Source organism: Xenopus laevis, chromosome 1S (assembly GCF_017654675.1).
Source record: "Xenopus laevis strain J_2021 chromosome 1S, Xenopus_laevis_v10.1, whole genome shotgun sequence".
Classification (NCBI taxonomy): domain Eukaryota; kingdom Metazoa; phylum Chordata; class Amphibia; order Anura; family Pipidae; genus Xenopus; species Xenopus laevis.
The window spans coordinates 185,354,948-185,376,182 of record NC_054372.1 but is presented as its reverse complement, the minus strand read 5'-3'; the positions used below and the strand labels follow the sequence as shown (position 1 = coordinate 185,376,182).

The 21,235-nt window shown below is 41.2% G+C and overlaps 1 protein-coding gene across 3 annotated transcripts in view; it reads right to left on the bottom strand.

Annotated features, from left to right (window-relative positions):
- LOC108707306 (FYN-binding protein 1) overlaps window positions 1–21,235 on the bottom strand; it is an 82,749-nt gene extending 61,514 nt beyond the window's left edge. For 2 of the 3 annotated variants that reach the window (XM_041580584.1, XM_041580585.1), the window contains exon 1: window positions 21,020–21,234. In XM_041580584.1, coding sequence (XP_041436518.1) covers window positions 21,020–21,022 — 3 coding nt within the window. In that variant the 5' untranslated portion in view covers window positions 21,023–21,234. Of the gene's footprint in view, window positions 1–21,019 lie in introns of all 3 variants that reach the window. The other variant, XM_041580583.1, reaches the window with a different exon arrangement.

Genomic DNA, 21,235 nt, shown 5'->3' with positions numbered 1-21,235 from the left:
AAATCGCCTCTTCTTCGAGCGACTAATCCCCCCCCAAACTGCCTTCTCATTGGCTAGAATCTAAATTCGCCGGTGGGATGGCACTTGGAGCTCTTCATTTTCCGAAGTTGCTCAAAGTTGCCTCACGAGGAAGCTTCGACTTTGGAAAACGCAGCGATCCGAGTGCCATCCCGTCGGCGATTAAGTGATTTGTCGCTGGGTGACTAATCTACCCGAATCTCCACGTGTCTCGGCCCTACAGCCTAACAGGTAAACTTTTGAGTTACAGGGAAGTCCCATGAGCATTCATTTAGGCTAGATATTGTATATCTCCCAAATGGTTCCTATAAAACTTACTGTCCCATTAGTTTTCTCCTCTGTGCCTTGTGAATAGTCTCAATAATCACAGTAGATTCCCGAGGGCACTTGTACTCTAGTCTGAGCATTTAATGTGTATGATGTGTGTTTTTAAGCTAAAAGTTGAGTTGGGTTACAGTTTCTAAAGCCACTTCCTGACTACATGAGGCTATGGTGTAATTCTGTGAAAAAGATACAGTGCTGTGTCACCCTGTAAGATCATCGCTATTGGAATGACGGAAATTCACCCAGAAATCTATGTACACCTGAAACCAGATCATTTGCAGCTGTCAGAGGTACTAAACAGCCACCGGTGTCCGCAGAAAAGTTTTCAGGTTGATGCAAGTAGGTAAAAGTATCACAAGTAAAACTATGATGTCATTTTTATTTCTAAAAAACAATGTTTACACTGCAAATAATTCACTCTACAATACAAAATTTAATATTTTTTTAGTAATATTGGTGTGTAGGTGCATCTCAGGTCATTTTGCCTGATCATGTGATTTCAGAAAGAGCCAGCACTTTAGGATGGAACTGCTTTCTGGCAGGCTGTTGTTTCTCCTACTCAATGTAACTGAATGTGTCTCAGTGGGACCTGGATTTTACTATTGAGTGCTGTTCTTAGATCTACCAGGCAGCTGTTATCTTGTGTTAGGGAGCTGCTATCTTGTTACCTTCCCATTGTTCTGTTGTTTGGCTGCTGGGGGGGGAGGGTGGTGATATCACTCCAACTTGCAGTACAACAGTAAAGAGTGACTGAAGTTTATCACAAGTCACATGACTGGGGGCAGCTGGGAAACTGACAAAATGTCTAGCCCCATGTCAGATTTCAAAATTGAATATAAAAAAATCTGTTTGCTCTTTTGAGAAATGGATTTCAGTGCATATTTCAGCTGGAGCAGCACTATTAACTGACGTGTTTTGAAAAAAAACATGTTTTCCCATGACAGTATCCCTTTAATGGTGTCCGTTTGTTAGAAGGAAAAAAGATAGTAAAACCCCCACACTCTCCAGCAATATCTGTTCTCTGATTCCCCAAATGTTGTAAATCGCTATCAATAAAAAAAATACCTCCCAACAGCCCAGAATACATTGAATTCCCCCAGAACACAGGGGATAATAAAGAAGTGCCGTTCCCTTTTATAATACACGACAGAATACATACAGTCCCAATAATAACAATGGTGCCAGGTCAATTAATATTGGATAAATAGATACAGAGCCAATTCTAATTATGACACTTCAGAACACAGTGGAGAATAATTAGAGTGCAGTTCCTACTGGCAGTGTGCATGGGGGCTACTTGATCAGAGACTCAGGAGCATAAACACACTCAGACTGTCGCAGACACAAACACACAAAGGCTTATGAAAGCACTCCAACAAAGCAGATGTAACACACTTACACAGGTAGAGAAATTGTGCCAATACTAATTACAGAGCACAGAAAAACACAGAATTATTTAGGCAGAACACAAGGACATCTGGATCCGGTCCAGGGTCGGACTGGGCTGGTGAGACACCGGGATAAATAGCGGTGGGCCCCCCCGGCCCCCCGTTGCTGGCCTGCTTTTTTGCCTTTACGCGCATGGTTGCATTCTGGCATTCTTTGCGCATTCGCATCACTGTGGTTTTTCGCACATGCACGTCACTGCGATGGGTGTCCTCAAATTTTACTTTTAAAGGAGTTGTTCAGTGTAAAAATAAAAACTGGGTAAATAGATAGGCTGTGCAAAATAAAAAATGTATCTAATATAGTTAGTTAGCCAAAAATGTAATGTATAAAGGCTGGAGTGACTGGGTGTGTAACATAATAGCCAGAACACTACTTCCTGCTTTGCAGCTCTCTTGGTTCCACTGATTGGTTACCAGGCAGTAACCAATCAATGGTTATCAACACTGGGCAAATTTGCCCAAGGGCAGTCACCTATAGCAACCAATCAGTGATTTGCTATTTAAAGCCAGCTGCAAGTAGAACAAGGACTGCAGCAATTTGATTGGTTGCCATGGGTTACTGCCCATGGGCAAATTTACCCAGTGTTGATAAATGACCCCCAGTGACTTGGGGGGGAGGCACATGGGTCATAACTTTTACTTTTGAATCTGAGCTGAATGCTGAGGATCAATTGCAAAATCACGGAACTGTTATGTCCCATGTGGCCCCCCTTATAGTCGTTGACTAACTCAGAGTTAGAGAGCTGAAAAGCAGGAAGTAGTGTTCTGGCTATTATGTTACACATCCAATCACTCCAGCCTTTACACATTACATTTACAGTATGGTTAATTAACTATATTAGAAACATTTTTTATTTTGCACAGCCTATCTATTTACCCAGTTTTTAGGGACCACAATGAGATTCTCTGGTGCTCTGACAGGCAACTCCAACCCAAAAAAAACAATGTGTGAAGAGACCCTGTACTTTACACCAGGGTTTCCTTTTGTGCTAACCACACCTACGACTATAGGAGGGTGTACAGCTGAACACCCACTCACCCACAGATGCAACTTTTGTAAGAGTGCACCTGTTTTATAACATCAGTTGTGCTTAGCAGTGGCCACGTACATTTGTGGTGACTTCCAGTGGAAGCAGGGTGGAGATAACTCTCCATTGAGGGCAAAAACTATACAGAATTGGCTGTTTTATTGCACTTAGTACTTTAGTTCGGTTAGCAATGAGACATTTTCTTTGTATGATTAAATAGATGTTGCTTTCTTTTGCTGTCCTTCCCTTGGAAATCCCTCGGTTGCATGAATATATTGTGCTAGATGCATTCCATGTACAGGAAGTGAAGCTGTTTGGTAAAAAATGCTGGTTGGGCTCAGGCCAATGTTTAATGTTGCAAAACTGAAGCTTCTTCTCAGTAGAGCGGGTTCCTTATTTTAATGCAGATCTTCCTCTTTTATATATTCATCTTTCTCTAAAAACTCTCCTTCTTTGGTTGTTGCCTATGAGCACTGTCCATTATAGTTTATAAATAGCTCAGTTATAAATACCCAGCTCCCGGGGAGAAGTAATGTCCTATGGTCCAAGCCCTGGTTTTGCCTACAACTACGAATTAGGAAAATTGCCCTTTAACCAGAAAACTGTAGCTGGTACAACATTTACACATTGTTGAAGCACATTCCATTAGTAATGTTAACATGCCAGATGACTTTTGAAGTTTGGGGTATATGTAAGAGGATTCCAGTCTCAGAAAAGTGCCCAACCTAAGACCAGTTTCCATCTCTGATAATGCACAGACCCTCTCTCTGCCCAGTTAAGACTATATTTTAAGCTCTCTATCACATATTATTGCCAATTTTATCAGGACACTATTAACCCAAATGTGTCTGTACAAACCCATGTAGACACAATGTGAACATACAAACTCCTTGCATATGGTGGAATCAACTCAGGACACCAGCACTGGAAGGCAGAAGAGCTACCTACTATGCCACCATGCTGCCCCATTGAGAAGAGATAAATTATCACAGGTCTCTGCACTTCATTTTGGAACACAGAGAGATGAGGCCATCTCCATGAATACAGAGCTGGCTCAATTCAGCAGCACTGTATTCACAAGGGGGATGGTGGGAGCCACATAGGCATCAACCTTTCCCATTGCATAACTTGCACATCATTCAGAACTGCCTCATAGCATACATCAGTGATTTCCAAAGGATATTATTCATCTGTTCGACTTGGGCCATGCCAACACGTCCACCACTAATTTACTGCCAAGTTTTCTTAGTAAGAATCAGATTTGGTAAAGCCACACATTCTCCAGGCCTTAAAGGGATACTGCCATGGGGAAAACATATTTTTTTCAAAACCCATCAGTTAATAGAGCTACTCCAGCAGACTCCTGCACTGAAATCCATTTCTCATAAGAGCAAACAGATTTTTTTACATTTAATTTTGAAATCTGACATGGGGCTAGACATATTGTCAGTTTCCCAGCTGCCCCCAGTCATGTGACTTGTGCCTGCACTTAAGGATGTAACTTCTTTCTGGCAGGCTGTTATTTCTCCTACTTAATGCAACTGAGTCAGTCTCAGTGGGACATGGCTTTTACTATTGAGTGTTGTTCTTAGATCTAACAGGGAACGGATATCTGGTTACTTTCCCATTGTTCTTTTGTTAGGCTACTGGGGGGGGGAGGGAGGGAGGTGATATCACTCCAACTTGCAGTATAGCAGTAAAGAGTGAAGTTTATCAGAGCACAAGTCACATAACTGGGGGCAGCTGTGAAACTGACAATATGTCTAGGCCCATGTCAGATTTCAATATTGAATATAAAAAAATCTTTTTGCTCTTTTGAAAAATGGATTTCAGTGCAGAATTCTACTGGAGCGGCACTATTAACTGATGCTATTAACTGAAAAAAAAAAACACGTTTTCCCATGACAGTATCCCTTTAACAGCTCCATAAACACATGCTGCAAGATCATTATATAGGTTTGACCAAAAAACAGGGCACAAGAAAACAAATAACATAAGTTTACATAACCTATGATTACCGGCTCTTGGACACAAAATGCGTAAGGATACATAGATGGTGTTATTTTGCTCAACTATATATTTGTGGCCTCTGTGTATTCCTTGAGTGCTCATAACATCCTATAGTTTTCCAAAAACATTTAGCCACCTCACTTTACAGACAACCAAAGATATATGAAAACCATAACATTATTTACAAACAGTAAGGAAACAGAGCATATATTCAGTGTCGGACTGGCCCGGCGGGACACCGGGAAAAAACCCGGTGGGCCCCGACCCTCGTGGGCCCCCGCCGGGCCAGACCCTATCTACCAGTATAAAAATGTTGAGAAAAGTTTACGGCGATGCGTATCGCATCGCCGTTTGCGCATGCGCACCGAGAAGCACCGCTCGCGCATGCGCATGGCGGCATTCGAGCGGCGCATACGCACAGTTTGGCGCGTCGCAGTAGGGGGGCGGGGGGCCCTGGACCAGCAGTCCCGGTGGGCCCCGGGCCCCCCAGTCCGACCCTGCATATATTTAGTGATCGTATTCATCATATTCTCAGGAAAAGTTTCAGCTGTTCTTTATTGGATTTTTTAACAGGGTTATATCTTTATGGCATAAGTTTTAGAAACAAGGGAATGCTTTTTGGAATGTTAAAGAGATATTGTCATGGGAAAACATGTTTTTTTCCAAAATGCATAATTTAATAGTGCTGCTCCAGACTTCTGCTGCTGACCTGAAAATCTTTTTTTCAAATGGGCAAACAGATTATTTTTTTATATTTAATTTTGAAATCTGACATGGGGCTAGACATATTGTCAGTTTCCCATGTGCCTCCAGTCATATGACTTGTGCTCTGATAAACTTCAGTCACTTTTTAGGGTGGTGGGACATGCAGAGTTCCAGGGAGATTAGTCACCCAACGACAAATCTTCTCTTCTTCGGGCGACTAATGTTCTTAAAATGCCTTACCACCGGCTAAAATGTGAATCGCTGGTGGAATGGCACTCGATCGGATTTGGTTTTCTGAAGTTTCCTCATGAGGCAACTTTGGACAGGGCACTGGCGATTCTCATTTTAGGCGGTGGGATGGCATTTCAGGGAGATAAGTCGCCCGAAGACGAGTGAATTTGTAGAGGGGCGAATAATCTCCCTGGAATGCTGCATGTGCCCTTACTGCTGTACTGCAAGTTGGAGTGATATCTCCCCCTCCCTTCTCCCCCAGCAGTTCCACCCTAAAGTGCTGGCTCTTTCTGAAATCACATGACCAGGCAAAATGACCTGAGATGGTGCCTACACACCAATATTACTAAAAATAAATACACTTGGGTTAGGAATGAAATTTTATATGGTAGAGAGAATTATTTGTAGTGTAAACAGTGTCATTTAGAAATAGAAACTACACAGTAAAACATGACAGAATCCCTTTAATCCCTTGAGCCGATAGAAGTAGTCTATTGTCTTCTTAAAAGAAAATAGACACTACTAATTCCAAATGTAAATCAAATTAAAATTTTATGTAACTAATTTGTGGTGTGAATCATCAAAGGGTATTGGAAGAGTTTTCTTAGTGATTCAATTCTAAAAAAAAATTAACTTAGCCATTACTTTCATGGCATCCTCCAGATTGTTGACTGAAGGGCACAATAACAGTAAGGATCATTGGTTGGAGACCAATAGCAAAAAAAATTTTTTTATTGTAAATCGCATTAAAAAGTCATTTTTCTCTCTAATGCTTTATTTACCAGTAGGTCTTTCCAGCTGACACGAGGTCACCCATTCCGATTAGAAGAAAAGAGGTTCCGCCTAAATATTCAGAAGGGTTTTTTTTTACAGTGAGAGCTGTGAAGATGTGGAATTGTCTCCCTGAATCAGTGGTACAGGCTGATACATTAGATAGCTTTAAGAAGGGGTTGGATGGTGTTTAGCAAGTGAGGGAATACAGGGATATGGGAGATAGCTCATAGTACAAGGTGATCCAGGGACTGGCAAAGCTTCAGATTTTTTTTGCTTTCATTTTGATCAACTAGAAGTTAGGTGGTCTTCACTGAGACCTAAAAGGTTGAACTTAAAGGGATACTGTCATGGGGAAAAAATTTTTTTTTCAAAATGAATCAGTTAATAGTGCTGCTCCAGCAGAATTCTGCACTGAAATCCATTTCTCAAAAGAGCAAACAGATTTTTTTAAATTAAATTTTGAAATCTGACATGGGGCTAGACATATTGTCAATTTCCCAGCTGCCCCAAGTCATGTGACTTGTGCTCTGATAAACTTCAATCACTCTTTACTGCTGTACTGCAAGTTGGAGTGATATCACCCCCTCCGTTTTCCCCCAGCAGCCAAACAAAAGAACAATGGGAAGGTAACCAGATAGCAGCTCCCTAACACAAGATAACAGCTGCCTGGTAGATCTAAGAACAACACTCAATAGTAAAAACCCATGTCCCACTGAGACACATTCAGTTACATTGAGAAGGAAAAACAGCAGCCTGCCAAAAAGCATTTCTCTCCTAAAGTGAAGGCACAAGTCACATGACCAGGGGCAGCTGGGAAATTGACAAAATGTCTAGCCCCATGTCAGATTTCAAAATTGAATATAAAAAAATCTGTTTGCTCTTTTGAGAAATGGATTTCAGTGCAGAATTCTGCTGGAGCAGCACTATTAACTGATTCATTTTGAAAAATTTTTTTTTTCCCATGACAGTATATAATGAACATATGTCTTTTTTCAACCTATGTTTCTATGTATATGTAATACCTTATATTTTTAATTCATGTATAGATAATATATTAAACGTGGCATGTTTTGTTTTGGCTGATGCTGTTTGTAGGGTTATTAATGTTTTTAATTATCTAAAGTTTATTAGGGCAGGTGCCTTGCTACGAAACACGTCTATAATTGTTGCCATAGGCACATGATTTGGTTGTACCGAGTCGCGCATTCTAACAGAAAGTTGTGTAAATGGGCAGAGCCTGAAGCAGGTCGCTTCTAGGAGGCGTTCCCCATAGGTAAGTGTGTTTGGCACAGAAATCGTGAGACAAAACCTGCAATGGAGCCAATTTCAGGCCCGTTTAATATAAAGGACCTGTTAAAGAACATACAAGTAGGCATTTCAATGCATTGGCAGTAATAGGTGGTGGCATACCATAATGATCATTTTGGTAATAATATTTCCAGTATACTGATATCCTGACAAAATGGTTAGTGTTTGCCCCAATAACCCACAACAACCAATCAGATCACTATTATTATTCTAACTGCTTTAGACCAGTATACTCTACCAGGTTGCTATAGGTTACTGCCTCGTTACTGTATTGCATATATGTCCTATCCACTCTATGCTACAACGGCAGTTGTGCCCCTTCTGTTGCTTTTAAAAAGAACAAAAAAAAAAAAACCCCACGGAAACACAGTGGGGTGATGTTTACTCACCTAGTTCTTCAGAAAGGAGAGAGAGTGAGTGCAGAAGGCACAGAGTTATCCTCGAGCAAGTGACACTCACATTCTAAAGAAGTTGGATAAACTTGGTCGATGAGGAAACTCGCTCACATACGAGAATAAGGGTAGAGGAGGAATAAGGAACTGGTTTTAAAAAGGAAGCTGAAAATGAAACCTGAGGATCATTATTCAGTTTACAGATCTGATTAACCCCTTCATTACAAGGATATTTATTTGTACGAAGCAGGATTTTGTTTGTTGCCATTGTCACTTTATGCTCCCGAGTGCAGTCCTGACTGTGCAAAGATACAGTTCCAGGCTGGTTAGGTCTCAGGGCATCACTGCTTTTCTTTACTTAATGTCAATTACCCGTGAGAAGGTTTAACACTAGATATCCTCCTTACCTTGCCCTTTAGCTGTTACTAATGATTGGAACAGTATAACAATGTGTTGCATATTATGAATGTGGTTAGGAACTGGGCACACAAAGGAGGGTCAGGCTTATCAATCCTTTTTCATTAAAGGGATACTGTCATGGGAAAAAACATTTTTTTCAAAATGAATCAGTTAATAGTTCTGCTCTAGCAGAAATCCGCACCGAAATCCATTTCTCAAAAGAGCAAACAGATTTTTTTATATTCAATTTTGAAATCTGACATGGGGCCAGACATATTTTCAATTTCCCAGCTGCCCCAAGTCGTGACTTGTGCTCTAATAAACTTCAATCACTCTTTACTGCTGGACTGCAAGTTAAGGTGGCCATACACGGGCCGATAAAAGCTGCCGACAGACCGAGTCGGCAGCTTATTGGCCCGTGTATGGGGCCCCCCGACGGGCTTCCCCGATCGAGATCTGGCAGAAAGTCGGCCAGATCTCGATCGGATGGGACTAAAAATCCCGTCGGATCACGGCCGCATCTGTTTGTTGATGCGGCCCCGCGATCCGACCGCCCGTTAGGCATCGTTAGGATCCGATCGTTGGGCCCTAGGGCCCACGATTGGATCAGCCCGATATTGCCCATCTCAAGATGGGCATATCGAAGGGACATCCGCTCGTTTGGCGACATCGACAAACGAGCGGATCTCTCCATGTATGGCCACCTTTAGAGTGATATCACCCCCCTCCCTTTTTCCCCCCAGCAGCCAAACAAAAGAACAATGGGAAGGTAACCAGATAGCAGCTCCCTAACACAAGATAACAGCTGCCTGGTAGATCTAAGAACAACACTCAATAGTAAAAACCCATGTCCCACTGAGACTCCTTCAGTTACATTGAGAAGGAAAAACAGCAGCCTGCCAGAAAACATTTCTCTCCTAAAGTGCAGGCACAAGTCACATGACATGGGGCAGCTGGGAAATTGACACAATGTCTAGCCCCATGTCAGATTTCAAAATTGAATATAAAAAAATCTGTTTGCTCTTTTGAGAAATGGATTTCAGTGCAGAATTCTGCTGGAGTAGCACTATTAACTGATGCGTAACATGTTTTCCGATGACAGGATCCCTTTAAGATGATTTTTTCATCCCACTTAATAGTTGTGGTTGTATCTATATTTTTGGACGAAATAAAGATGCAAAATGACTATTTCATTGCAAGCGTGTGTGTGCAAATGGTTTCATTTCCCTGGTTTCACCGCAGACTACTGTGGATATATATTAGGTAGCTCTGCTGGTCGTTAGTTCTTATAGTTAATTGGTTACCAAGGCCAGAGGTGCAACTACACCAGAATGATCAATACCCTAGGAAGTGAAAGGATAATATGTGAATCAGAAAAATGATAAAGACAAGGCATAGATATGAAACACAGATATTAAAGGTAGTGGTAGAGTATATTGTTCTATTGGCTTGTTCCCTCCACATGGGATATCAAATACGCTCAACTCAAGCAATTGGTTGACTGCAGAGACCTCTTGTTTTTGTCTATGTGAATTTTGTGGTCACAGCCTCATTGCACCCCCGCTTAATGTTTTTAAAAATGAGTGGTGAGCACAACTTTCCCTTGTTTGTAATACTCCAGGTATAGTGAGTGTGATCCTGGTCTATGAGAGTGTGCCAATAAAGGGTTACATATACAAACAGATCAAATAGTTGGGTCAAACCCCCTGTTGTTCCACGCATGAGCATGGCTTACAGTTGGCCCTAATTGTTTTATCTTTGCCCTTTATGTATTTCATGGTTTAAAGGCCCATAGGTATAAAATCTCTATGGCTTGGGACATCCACTAATAGACTATTTTGCCTGTTTCCTAAGTGCCAGTATCTGTGTCCTAGACAGTGTTGAACTGGCCCACCAGGATACCAATAAATCTCCCAGTGTGCCCAGACGTTATTAGGCCCTCCTGCTTACCCAATCATTTGTCATCAATTGATATTCCATGGCCATTCCCAATGTGAACATAGAGGACAAATAGAAGGAAGGATAAATGGTTGTAGAAGGAAAAAGAGTTTGGAGAGAAGGCCTCAGTGTAAGGTTTCCTGGTGGGCCCTGGTCTGACACTGATCCTAGATATCTGGTTGGGATAGTTTACCCTATTGGCCCAGGGAGGTATCATCATTTCCATGTCTCTTTCTCTTTGGCCTCTATCTTCTGACCACGGTAGATGTCTGATGTAGAGCTTGGGACAACAAGGCCAAAGTAAGAAGACTGTCTTAAAAGGGACAACCCCTTCAGTGAAGTTGGGGAACAGGGACACATTGAACGAAGTAACACAGAGAAAGGACCAGCACTGTCACTCTAGGAGTGTAAATTAGACAGATTAAGCTAGAAAGATCAGCACTGATCTTCAACCAAGAATGATATTTGGAGTTAACTCTTCCAGGGTATTACTGGCCTTAAAGTGAAGGTACCACAGTTTGGAAAGGGACTTTTTTTCTGATGTTTCTGCTGGAAGTGACCCAGACCAATAGCTGGTATTCCATAAAGGTATATCTTAAGCCTATCAGACCACCACCATAGTTGTGCCAGTGATCTTACTCTTCCAATGAATATTACTATATATATATATATATATATATATATATATATATATATATATATATATATATATATATATATATATATATATAATTCTCCCTCATCTGCTACATGGGTGCTATGTGAGTACATAATTCCTTATATGTTGAATAAACATCTGTTATCTGCAGGGGCGATTTCGGGCCCCTAAGCCACCCTGAGGCGGGTCATGTGATGCTGAATGGCTATTACACTAGTGCTAGTTTGCTCTCATGCACTAGAAGAGCCCACTTTCTGGTTTAAAACCTGGAAATTCAGCACATAAAGTTACCAGGAGCAGATTTTTGCTGCCCCTGGTACCTTGCAGGAAAATGCCCCTGGCTGGTGCTCCCCTGGTTATCTTTTTAATAGGGATGCACCGAATCCAGGATTCAGTTCGGGATTCGGCCTTTTTAAGTAGGATTTGGATTCGGCTGAATCCATCTGCCTGGCCGACCCGAATCCTAATTTGCATATGTAAACTAGGGGCGGGGAGGGAAATCACGTGACTTTTTATCACAAAACAAGGAAGTAAAAAATGTTTTCCCCTTCCCACCTCTAATTTAGATATGCAAATATGGGTTCGGATTTGGTTCGGTATTCGGCCGAATCTTTCGCAAAGGATTCGGGGGTTGGGCTGAATCCAAAAAAGTGGATTCGGTGCATGCCTACTGTTTAAGAACCTCTGTCGTCCTTAAATCCTGATTTTGCATCGTTCATGGGCGCAGTTCCACAACACCACTTCCTTTCTCCACACAACATTTCCCAGAGAAACTGCACCAAGCAATGCAAAAGAAAATGAAAAAAAAAAGAAACAGACAGGAACTAATTAAGATGGGGCATCAGCAAGTCTTGAAGGTTCTTCCTCTTTCATGTTGGGGGATTTATTGCAGAATATTCTTGCTCTAAGAACAGAGTTGCTACTGTTCCCAAAGAAAAAAAAACTTTAGTTCCTTCTAACTGGATATTTGCATAACCAGGACTTGATATAATTATGCAAAGCAGGGCTGGAGTACAGTATTAATGATTATAATAAGCACGTAGAGCAAGAAGATCTCATTCAGCCTTTTATTATATATATCTATATGTATTTTGAAGGCAAAAATATCACAAAAGAGCCTAATAGAATATAACTATTACTTATTTTACGTGGTTTTAATTTTTGGACCCTTTATTCAACTTGTGCCAGTAGAGACTTAACATTACACACGGGGCCGCCATCAGAATTCGCAGGGCCCCATACGAAAATATTTCCTGGGCCCCCTGGGCTGCACCCACCACAAGCCCCACCTACAGATCCGCCCTCCCCACCCCACAGGTCCACCCCCCACCACACACTAAAAAAAACAAAACATTGGTGGCTATGGTTCCCGCATGTTAAAGGGATACTGTCATGGGAAAAAAAAAATTCAAAATAAATCAGTTAATAGTGCTGCTCCAGCAGAATTCTGCACTGAAATCCATTTCTTAAAAGAGCAAACAGATTTTTTTATATTCAATTTTAAAATCTGACATGGGGATAGACATTTTGTCAATTTCCCAGCTGTCCCTGGTCATGTGACTTGTGCCTGCACTTTAGGAGAGAAATGCTTTCTGGCAATGCTTTTTTACTGAATGTAACTGAATGTGTCTCAGTGGGACCTGGATTTTACTATTGAGTGTTGTTCTTAGATCTACCAGGCAGATGTTATCTTGTGTTAGGGAGCTTCTATCTGGTTACCTTCCCATTGTTCTTTTGTTTGGCTGCTGGGGGGAAAAAGGGAGGGGGGTGATATCACTCTAACTTGCAGTAGAGCAGTAAAGAGTGATTGAAGTTTATCAGAGCACAAGTCACATGACTTGGGGCAGCTGGGAAATTGACAATATGTCTAGCCCCATGTCAGATTTCATTAAAAAAATCGGTTGCTATGACCCCACATGGGGAAAAAAATGGTGGCCAGGGCCCCTCCCACGTTATAAGAAAATTGGTGGCCAGGCCCCCCCCTTAAACATCCATGTAAAAAAACTTGCCCTCCCCAGAAGTTTAAAAATTTTTTGGCCCTGCCATGTTACACTTACTTCATTAGTGTTGCCCACCTGCTGTCAGTGAGCTGCCAACTACAGAAGGGAGGAGGGGAGCAGAGGTGGCTGCATCTTCTTTCAGTGACAGCATTTTCTTCCCTTATTGGTCACAGAATTTCAAGTCCTGATAAAGCTGCATGGTGATTGGATGAGTTGGAGGAGAAGTTCAAACCTCAGCTATCCAATCCCTGAGCAGCTCAACCGGGACTTACACTCAGTGACCAATAAGGGGAAGTAATGGACAGAAGATACCTCCCCTTGTGCTCCCGCCCTGCCTTCCCAAAATCAACAGCTCTCAGAAAGCAGGGGGGCCTGGATAATCAAGAAAGTGCGACATGGCCGGGCCCCCCTTAACCTCGGGCCCCCTATAACTCTCCCTCTGTCTCCCCCGATGGCTGCCCTGATTACACATATATACTCATAGGAAGAAGTTGACTTTAGACTTTGCCATAAAGGCACTGAGACAGGCTCCTTTGCTCCTTGATATGAGCATGGGTAGGGCTTAGCTATCAAGGGCACAAAGCATTGGTATTTTTATAACCAGCAGCAATTGTTACTGTGAGCAGGTACTGAGGAGGGTACAAAGGCCCTGCCTAGCTGGTAGTAAAAACACTTTAAAGGAACACTATATGTTAATGTTTACCTAAAGGAAATATGAATGTCTAAATATATATATATTGCTTTCATGAAGGTGTTACCAGCTCAGTTAGCAGTTAGCATCTTTTCCGACCAATCAGAGTTTCGCTTTTCTTCACTAAGTGACGACATGAAGGAATGCTGCAGTTTAATAGTTAAATGGAACTTTTATATACCGACTGGATCACTTTATTATAAGCGTATAGTTAATGGAGAGATATCTCTCGAAAGAGTGCAGACTACACATGTATTAAGCTGCCCATAGACGTGCGGATTTTACTCCTGTATCCGATGTCCCAATCTTCCGATAAAGTAGTAAAATAACAAATCAGACAATGTTCTGGCCATGACATCAAGGGGCATATTTATCAAGGGTCAAATTTCGAACTCATTCAAAAAGACCAACCGAAATTAAGTTACAGTTTTTTTTGGGTCGAATAGGTCAGTTTTCAATCGAATAGGTCCATACTCGGCCGAATTTCGAATCTAAGTAATAGCGAATTCGATTGAATTCGAGGTTTTTCCCAAGAAAAAACTTAGATTTTTCAAAGTCCACCAATTGACTCCAAATAGGTTCTAAGAGGTCCCCCATAGGTTAAAACAGCAATTTTGCAGGTTTTAAATGGCGAATGATCAAAGTCGACATTTTTGTTCAAATTTGAATTAGGACTATTCCCTAGTCACAAAAAATAGCTTGAAATTCGAATTTTTTACATTAGAAAATTCACCTCGACCTTTGATAAATCTAACCCTAAGGGGCACATTTACCTAGGGTCGAATATCGAGGGTTAATTAACCCTCGATATTCGACCGTTGAAGTAAAATCCTTCAACTTCGAATATCGAAGTCGAAGGATTTTGCGCTATCCCTACGATCGAACGATCGAAGGATTTTAATCGAAGGATTCGAAGGATCTTAATCCATCGATCAAAGGATATTCCTTCGATCAGGGAATTGTTAGGAAGCCTATGGGGACCTTCCCCATAGGCTAACATTGGCCTCGGTAGGTTTTAGGTGGTTTAAGTAGGGGGTCGAAGAAATTTTTAAAGAGACAGTACTTCGACTATCGAATGGTCGAATAGTCGAACGATTTTTCGTTCGAATCGTTCTAATCAAAGTCGAAGTTCCTAGTCGAAGGTTGAAGTAGCCCATTCGATGATCGAAGTAGCCATATTCGACCATTCGAAATTCGAACTTTTTTTCCTCTATTCCTTCACTCGAACTAAGTAAATGGGCCCCTAAGTGTATGAAAGTTATATCTCACAAAAAGCAGTGACAATCACCCATTGATATAATCAAATTATCAATAACCTGTCCGCTGATTAGTAATTACTACATGGCAGCACAGAAACCAGTGCAATTAGCATCAGAATTTAATAATCAGCAAACCTGTAGCATCAGCTTATATTACAGGGGAAGCTCATTTTCTGCTGGATAATTAGTGACGAGCCCTAAGCTTAGCTTCTCAACAGCCAATCAGAGCCCACTGAGCATGTGAGTGTCACAGACACTTTCCAAGATGGTGACCCCCTGTGACAAGTTTGAAGTCCTGGATCATTGCTGCTATTGACAAGCTGAAACTTTAGCCTCGTGCAATAAGTTCACTATATAAAATATGGCATTTTTAGCCATATCCATTTTTAGGGTTTAGTTCTTCTTTAAGCAGAAGAATCTGTTCCTGAATAGAGTTACATCCAGGGTTAGACATATAGAATATTCATCCAGTGCAGCAACACAGGGGCCACAAGTACAGAAAGAGTCCTCAGTCACTCAGACAGCCCTGTACAGAATTTAAAAGAATATGGACTTACGTTTGAATGGTAGATTCGAATATGAAATTGAATTTTTTAAAAAAATGTTTAGTCAAAACTCACAAATTTGAATTTAAAACCACCAAATCAAATTTGCATTCGAATGTGAGAGCTATCACACCAACCAACCCTGGAAACAGTTCTAATTCCAAGATTCTCCACCTAAAGTCCATGTAGAAGCCAATGGCCGAGGTCCCTTGAACTATTTGAAGATGTTCATAGTAGTCAAGAGCCACATTTTTGGCAAGTTTCAGTTGAAAATGACTCCCCATGGACTCCAGTAGGAGAAAAAAATTGTCAAAAAAATTTCATGTGCAAAAGTGGACTTTTTTTTTCCGAGGAAACCTCGATTCCAATTCAATTCGATTTGAGTTTTTTGGGTTGGGGCTATTCCATTGAATTTTAGACTTTCAAATTTTTTTATAAATAACCATGCGAATTTATTAGCGTTTAAAAAATTCCCATTACTCTAAAATTTGACCTTTGATAACCGATGAAAGTTCTAAGTTGCTGGGTCGTTGACTTGTGGTCTCTTGCACAATTCCAGCCAACTGACATTCCCTTGTCTGACTGTGTCTGACCTGCTCTCACCAACAAGAATAGATTTAATACAGGACAACAAGCTGCAAACGAAACCAATCCCCAAAGTTTTTTCTTTTTATCAGAATCTGGTGCTTGGGATGTGCCATAAACAGGCACAAGTTGTTAAAATTGTTAAAACAGGAGATTCCACGTATTTATTGCAGAATATATACAGTATGGGGCAGGTGTATTAAGGGTCGAATATCGAGGGTTAATTAATAGGGATGTAGCGAACGTCGGAAAAAAAGTTCGCGAACATATTCGCGAACTTGCGCAAAAACGCGAGCGGTTCGCGAACGGTTCGCGAACCCCATAGACTTCAATGGGAAGGCGAACTTTAACATCTAGAAAAGACATTTCTGGCCAGAAAAATGATTTTAAAGTTGTTTAAAGGGTGCAACGACCTGGACAGTGGCATGCCAGAGGGGGATCAAGGGCAAAAATGTATCTGAAAAATCTGCCTGTGTGTGCTTGGAAGAGATAGTGTAGGGGGAGAGCTGTTAGTGATTTCAGGGACAGATGATAGTAAGTTTGCTGGCTAGTAATCTGCTTGATACTGCTCTGTATTGGAGGGACAGAAGTCTGCAGGGATTTGAGGGACATTTTAGCTTAGGTAGCTTTGCTGGCTAGTAATCTACTGTTCTCTTTAAACAACTGCCATACGTTGACCTTGTAGGCATTGTTTGCCCAGTTTTTTTGGACGCAGCCACTGAAGCACAGTTGCCAGAAAAAATATGCCATATAAATGCTGAAAATAGTCATTTTTCGCCATTACGTAAAATATATTATGGCTGCTTGAAAAAAGTGACTCCGGTGTTTTTCTGGAGACGGTAATATTATGGATATTTAGACAGAATGGGAACAAGGTCACACAGCTCGATGGCGGGTTGAAGAAAACAGTGTGCAAATAATGCCTACAAGGCCAACGTATACACTACTACAGCGGTGGATACGGATTACGTAAAATATATGAATGCTGCTTGAAAAAAGTGACTCCGGTGTTTTTTCTGGAGACGGTAATATTATGGATATTTAGACAGAATGGGAACAAGGTCACACAGCTCGATGGCGGGTTGAAGAAAACAGTGTGCAAATAATGCCTACAAGGCCAACGTATACACTACTACAGCGGTGGATACGGATTACGTAAAATATATTATGGCTGCTTGAAAAAAGTGACTCCGGTGTTTTTTCTGGAGACGGTAATATTATGGATATTTAGACAGAATGTGAACAAGGTCACACAGCTCGATGGCGGGTTGAAGAAAACAGTGTGCAAATAATGCCTACAGGGCAAATAATGCCTAAAAGGTCAACTTATACACTACTACAGCGGTAGTAAAATAAAAAAAGTAAAATAAAAAAAAAATGAATATTAAAAAAAAAAATTAAAGTTGGTGCTGCTGAACTACTAGGAGCAGCAGATTAGCACACCAGTCCCACTCCCCAACACTGCTAGACTAATAGCACTGGGCTCTTATAGTAGTAGTAGTAGTAGTAGTAGTAAAACAACAAAAAAATAAATAAAAGCAGTCCTTACAAGGACTACTGTTATTGCAGCAGTCAGCAGATGAGATCAGAAGCAGGACAGCTGCCCACTGCAGCTACATACAGAGCACTGCAGTAGAAGGTAGATTACTAGCCAGCAAAGCTACCTAAGCTTAAATGTCCCTCAAACCCCTGCAGACTTCTGTCCCTCCAATAACAGAGCAGTATCAAAACGATTACTAGCCAGCAAACTTTCAACTGTCCCTGAAATCACTAACAGGCAGCAGCTCTCTCCCTACACTATCTCTTCAGCACACACAGGCAGAGTGAAAAAACGCTGCAGGGCTTCGGTTTTTATAGGGAAGGGGAGTGGTCCAGGGGAGAGCTTCCTGATTGGCTGCCATGTACCTGCTGGTCTGGGGTGAGAGGGCAAAAAAAAGCGCCAACAATGGCGAACCCAAAATGGCGAACGTCGCGCGACGTTCGCGAACTTCCGGCGAGCGCCATCACCCGATGTTCGCGCGAACAAGTTCGCCGGCGAACAGTTCGCGACATCTCTATTAATTAACCCTCGATATTCGACGGGCGAATTAAAATCCCTCAACTTCGAATATTGAAGTCGAAGGATTGTGCGCAATTCGAACAATTCGAAGGATTTTAATCCATCGATCGAAGGATTATCCTTCGATCTGAAAAAACTTGGAAAGCCTATGGGGACCTTCCCCATAGGCTAACATTGACTTCGGTAGCTTTTAGGTGGCGAACTAGGGGGTTGAAGTTTTTTCTTAAAGAGACAGTACTTCGACTATCGAATGGTCGAATAGTCGAACGATTTTTAGTTCGAATCATTCGATTCGAAGTCGTAGTTAAAGGTCGACGTAGCCCATTCGATGGTCGAAGTAGCCAAAAAAACACTTCGAAATTCAAAGTATTTTTTATTCCTTCTATCGAACTTAGTGAATGGGCCCCTAAGTGTCAAAAAGTTGTTCCGTTTCAAACATGAATGTTTTGGGGTATGCTCTCCAGATAGAGAGGATGAGGGGATGCCTTTCTATTGTTCCACTAGTCAATCCCTGAACCAACTTATATTAATAATAAAGGTATGGAATCCATTTTCCGGAAACCTGTTATCCAGAAAGCTCTAAATTATGGAATGGCGGTCTCCCATAGACTCTATTTTATCCAACTGATCCGAATTTGTAAAAATGATTCCCTTTTCTCTGTAATTATAAAACAGTAGCTTGTACTTGATCCCAGCCTATTGGGTTTATTTAATTTTTAAATGATTTTCTAGTATATTTAAGGCACAGAGATCTAAATTACAGAAAGATCCCTTATCCAGAAAACCCCAGGTCCCGAGCATTCTGGATAATGGGTCCCATACCTGTAATTAATCCTTATTGGAAGCAACAGCAGCCTATTGGGTTTATTTAATGGTTATATGATTTTCTAGTAGACTTAAGGAATGGAGATCCAAATTACAGAAAGATCCATTATCCGGAAAACCCCAGGTCCTGAGCATTCTGAATAATAGGTCCCATACCTGTACATTGATATCAGGGAATAGAGCACCACCATACACATACCCATAAACATATGAAAGAACTATTGATACATGCATTTACCTCTGACATTGCATTGCATGCACTCTATGTAGAGTAGGGATGCACTGAATCCACTATTTTGGATTCGGCCGAGCCCCCGAATCCTTCACGAAGGATTCGGCCGAATACCGAACCGAATCTGAATCCTTATTTGCATATGCAAATTAGGGTTGGGAAGGGAAAAACATTTGCATATGCAAATAAGGATTCGGATTCGGTTCGACAGGACAGAAGGATTCGGCTGAATCCGAATCCTGCTGAAAAAGGCCGAATCCCGAACCGAATCCTGGATTCGGCGCATCCCTAATGTAGAGTGCATGCAATGCAATGTCAGAAGTAAATGCATGTATCAATAGTTCTTTAATCCATGCATTTTAGCAGAACTATTTTCATAACTTTGGATTTTTTTGCATTATTTATTGATTTATTTCGATTTTTAGCCCCAAAGCAACATTTATCAATACAAATATGGGGATCATTTATCTGTAAACCCATTTTCCCTGAAGCTCCTTTTTCTCTGTAATGTTAAAAAAGTGTGTTTTACAGGATGGTATCTGAGCTGCAAGAAGCCATATTAAAGGCAAAATAATCCTATAATACTTTAATTAATGCAATTAATCCTTTATTTAATTTTTAAATCAATTTTTAGCAGGATTAATCAGATCTTAAGGAGATCCAAATTATTGCTCTTTTGAGAAACTGATTTCAGTGCAGAATTCTGCTGGAGTAGCACTATTAACTGATTCATTTTGAAAAAAACATCTTTTCCAATGACAGGATCCCTTTAAGGCAGTGATCCCCAACCAGTAGCTCGTGAGTAACATGTTGCTCCCCAACCCCTTGGATGTTGTTCCCAGTGGTCTCAAAGCAGCTGCTTATTTTTGAATTCCAGGCTTGGAGGCAAGTTTTGGTTGTATAAAAACCAGATGTACTGCCAAACAGAGTCTCAATGTAGGTTGACAGTCCACATAGGGGCTACTAAATGACCAATCACAGCCCTTATTTGGCACCCCAGGAACATTTTTCATGCTAGTGTTGCTCCCCAACTCCTTTTACTTCTGAACGTTGATCACGGGTTCTAAAGGTTGGGGAACCCTGCTTTAAGGTATGGTTAACAGATCCCATACCTGTATATCGTTTGTCTTTCTATTCAAACTCTCTGATAAACATATCCAGTCTCTCATTCAATCCACTGCCTGGTTGCTAAGGTAAGTGGAATCCTAGCAACCAGACAACTGCTTCAATTCCAAACTGGAAATCGGCATTCCAAAACAGTAAATATTAAAATGAAACCATAGTATACATCATACTGAATATAAACTTTTAACCCATTTTTAAGGGACAGTGCAACCCCTGTCAATCAGATGAACCTTTTTATCCTACAGAAGAAATACAAACATCAGCCTACTAATCCACTGGACAATAAAAGGATAGAGGAACCCAGTAAGAATCCAGTGGATATTCTGCAGGGTCCCAGTCTCCGCTCACTCTGTCCTGTACCAAACACTGTCCCAAGCCGTTGCCTATAAGCACAATATATAACCCTGTCCCCTGCTCACAGCTTTGTAGCGTTTCAAAAAAAAAGAAAATTGTGTAAGAACTTACCATTTTTAGCACCAGCTCTGGTCTTGTTAGTAACAAAGTGCACAGTCCCAGGGCTTAATTATTATCCTTTGCACAATGTGACTTCCCCTTTTGTGTCGATTATAGAACGTTATCATAGGACTTGTTCATATCACGGCTCCTTTCCCTTTACACAGGGATATACGTTCATTCTCCGTCACATTAATGACAAGGGCACTTCAGCGTGATCCATAGAAG